The sequence below is a fragment of the Chrysochloris asiatica genome, unplaced genomic scaffold (assembly GCF_000296735.1).
Source record: "Chrysochloris asiatica unplaced genomic scaffold, ChrAsi1.0 scaffold00472, whole genome shotgun sequence".
Lineage (NCBI taxonomy): Eukaryota > Metazoa > Chordata > Mammalia > Afrosoricida > Chrysochloridae > Chrysochloris > Chrysochloris asiatica.
This window is the reverse complement of record NW_006408990.1, coordinates 1069545-1071419: the sequence shown is the minus strand read 5'-3', so window position 1 is coordinate 1071419 and position 1875 is coordinate 1069545. Positions and strand designations below refer to the sequence as shown.

The following is a 1875-nucleotide window of genomic DNA, read 5'->3' as shown; positions in this document are numbered from 1 at the left end:
TGTTGTCAGGAGGGATCAGTCCCTGGAGAAGGATGTCATGCTCGGTAAAGTGGGGGGTTAGTGAAAAAGAGGAAGCCCCTCAATGAGATGGATTGGCCCAGTGGCAGCAGCAATGGGCTCAAACGTAGCAGCGTTTGTGAGAATGTGTAAGCCCGGGCGGTGTTTTGTTCTGGTGTGCATATGCTTGCTATGGAATGGAATCGACTCAACAGCACCTAACAACAACCATGCAATAAACTGGTGGGAATTAAGATGATTTTGGATAGAAAAGCCATTATCAAATAAATTCACAATGCCATAATCAATGCAGGTAATAAATAAATTTGGTGATTTAAAGTAAACATGAGTGGCTTATGTATCCACTGATGCAGGTGCACACCCACTCCACCACAACTCTGGTCGTAGCAGCTCCAGCAAAGAAAACCATCGTCATCATTTGCTGGGCGCAGAGACCTAGCCTGAGTGGATATGAAGTTGTTCACGGCGGTTGCTCGCCCTGTGTTGTGGGAGATCTGGGTGTACACAAGTGTCAGGGTTGGTGGGTGTGCTGCCCCAGATCTGGGAGTGGAGGGGGTGGCCTAGGGGGGGTTGCTCTCACAGGACAGGACAGTGCCCTGTTCTCAGAATTCTCAGCCTGACACCTTCTTCTCTGTGGCTCCTAGACCTTCCTGAAGGTGGCTTTTGGAAGCCAATGAAGAGGGGTGTGTGTGTACATGTGTGTGCCCACACATGTCTGTGTGTGCATGTACATGATTGTGTGCATGTGTGTCCGTGAGAAAACATCCTACCTGTGGGATGAGGACTTCTTGAATGGGAGAGGGGTAGAAACAGGACCTGTCATTTAAATTTTATTTAAAAATTAAGAAAGAAAATTACAGATCTAACCACTTTTTGCAATTAGCCAGCCGGATTGGCAGCTGCCTCCGAGTGAGATACTGGCCTCCCGGCCCCCTCCACATTGCTGTCCCGCATCCTGGGCTCTGGTCTGGCACGCGAGTCACCGGCAGCCCCCAGCATCCAGAACTCACGGCTCTCTGAAGTGAACGAAGAACGTCCGGATTTCCTTGGGGTGGACTCTGATGGTGGCGTCTTCTGGCGGCCGCGGAGTGGGGCTGGAGTCGCCTGGGGGACAGAGGTGGTCTGCCCAGCACTGCCTTGGAACCACTGCTTCCTTCCAGCCTCCCTCACAAACCTGCTCCTCTCCACAGTGTGTTGTGGATCCAAGCATGTTCCCCCCTCCCCCATGTCCTGGCATCTCTTCTGTCTTTTCTGCTCTCCCATTGGGCCCCAACCCTAGTAGAAGGCTCAGTCCCCCAATGGGATTTCTGAGACCATCTCATGTGGCAGCCCTTTAATACCTCACAAGGCACTACTGATGCCAGGGTCTCCAAGCTGGGGCTTCAGCTTTGGGAGAAAAGTCTGTCCATCCATCTGTCCAATCATAAAGCCATTCCTCTCCATGTAGTCCCTCACCTATCCATCCATGTACCACACACCTATCCATCCATCCATCCAACTACCCACCTATCCAAACATCCATCTACCTACTCATCCATCCACCCACCTACCCACCTACCCACTCATCCATCCATCCATCCACCCATCCATCCATCCACCCATCCCACACATCTATCCATCCATCCACCCATCCCACACATCCATCCATCCATCCACCCATCCCACACATCCATCCACCATCCAGCCATCCATCTTCCCATCCATCTACCCATCCATCCATCCATCCATCCACCCATCCATCTACCCATCCATCCATCCACCCATCCCACACATCCATCTACCCATCCATCCATGCATCCATTATCCACCCACTCATCTACCCATCCACCCATCCATCCACCCATCCACCATCCATCC

General features: G+C 51.9%; 1 protein-coding gene across 1 annotated transcript in view; it reads right to left on the bottom strand.

The window, feature by feature from the left end:
• Positions 1 to 383: 383 nt before the first annotated feature.
• MAN2B2 (mannosidase, alpha, class 2B, member 2) overlaps positions 384 to 1875 on the bottom strand; it is a gene marked incomplete at its 3' end in the record, with an annotated part of 37442 nt that continues 35950 nt past the window's right edge. Inside the window, exons 19-20 of the mRNA XM_006877315.1 lie at positions 1029 to 1122; positions 384 to 558 (exon numbers count right to left, since the gene is read on the bottom strand). Of these exons, the coding sequence (XP_006877377.1) occupies positions 384 to 558; positions 1029 to 1122 (269 nt within the window). The remainder of the gene's footprint in view (positions 559 to 1028; positions 1123 to 1875) is intronic.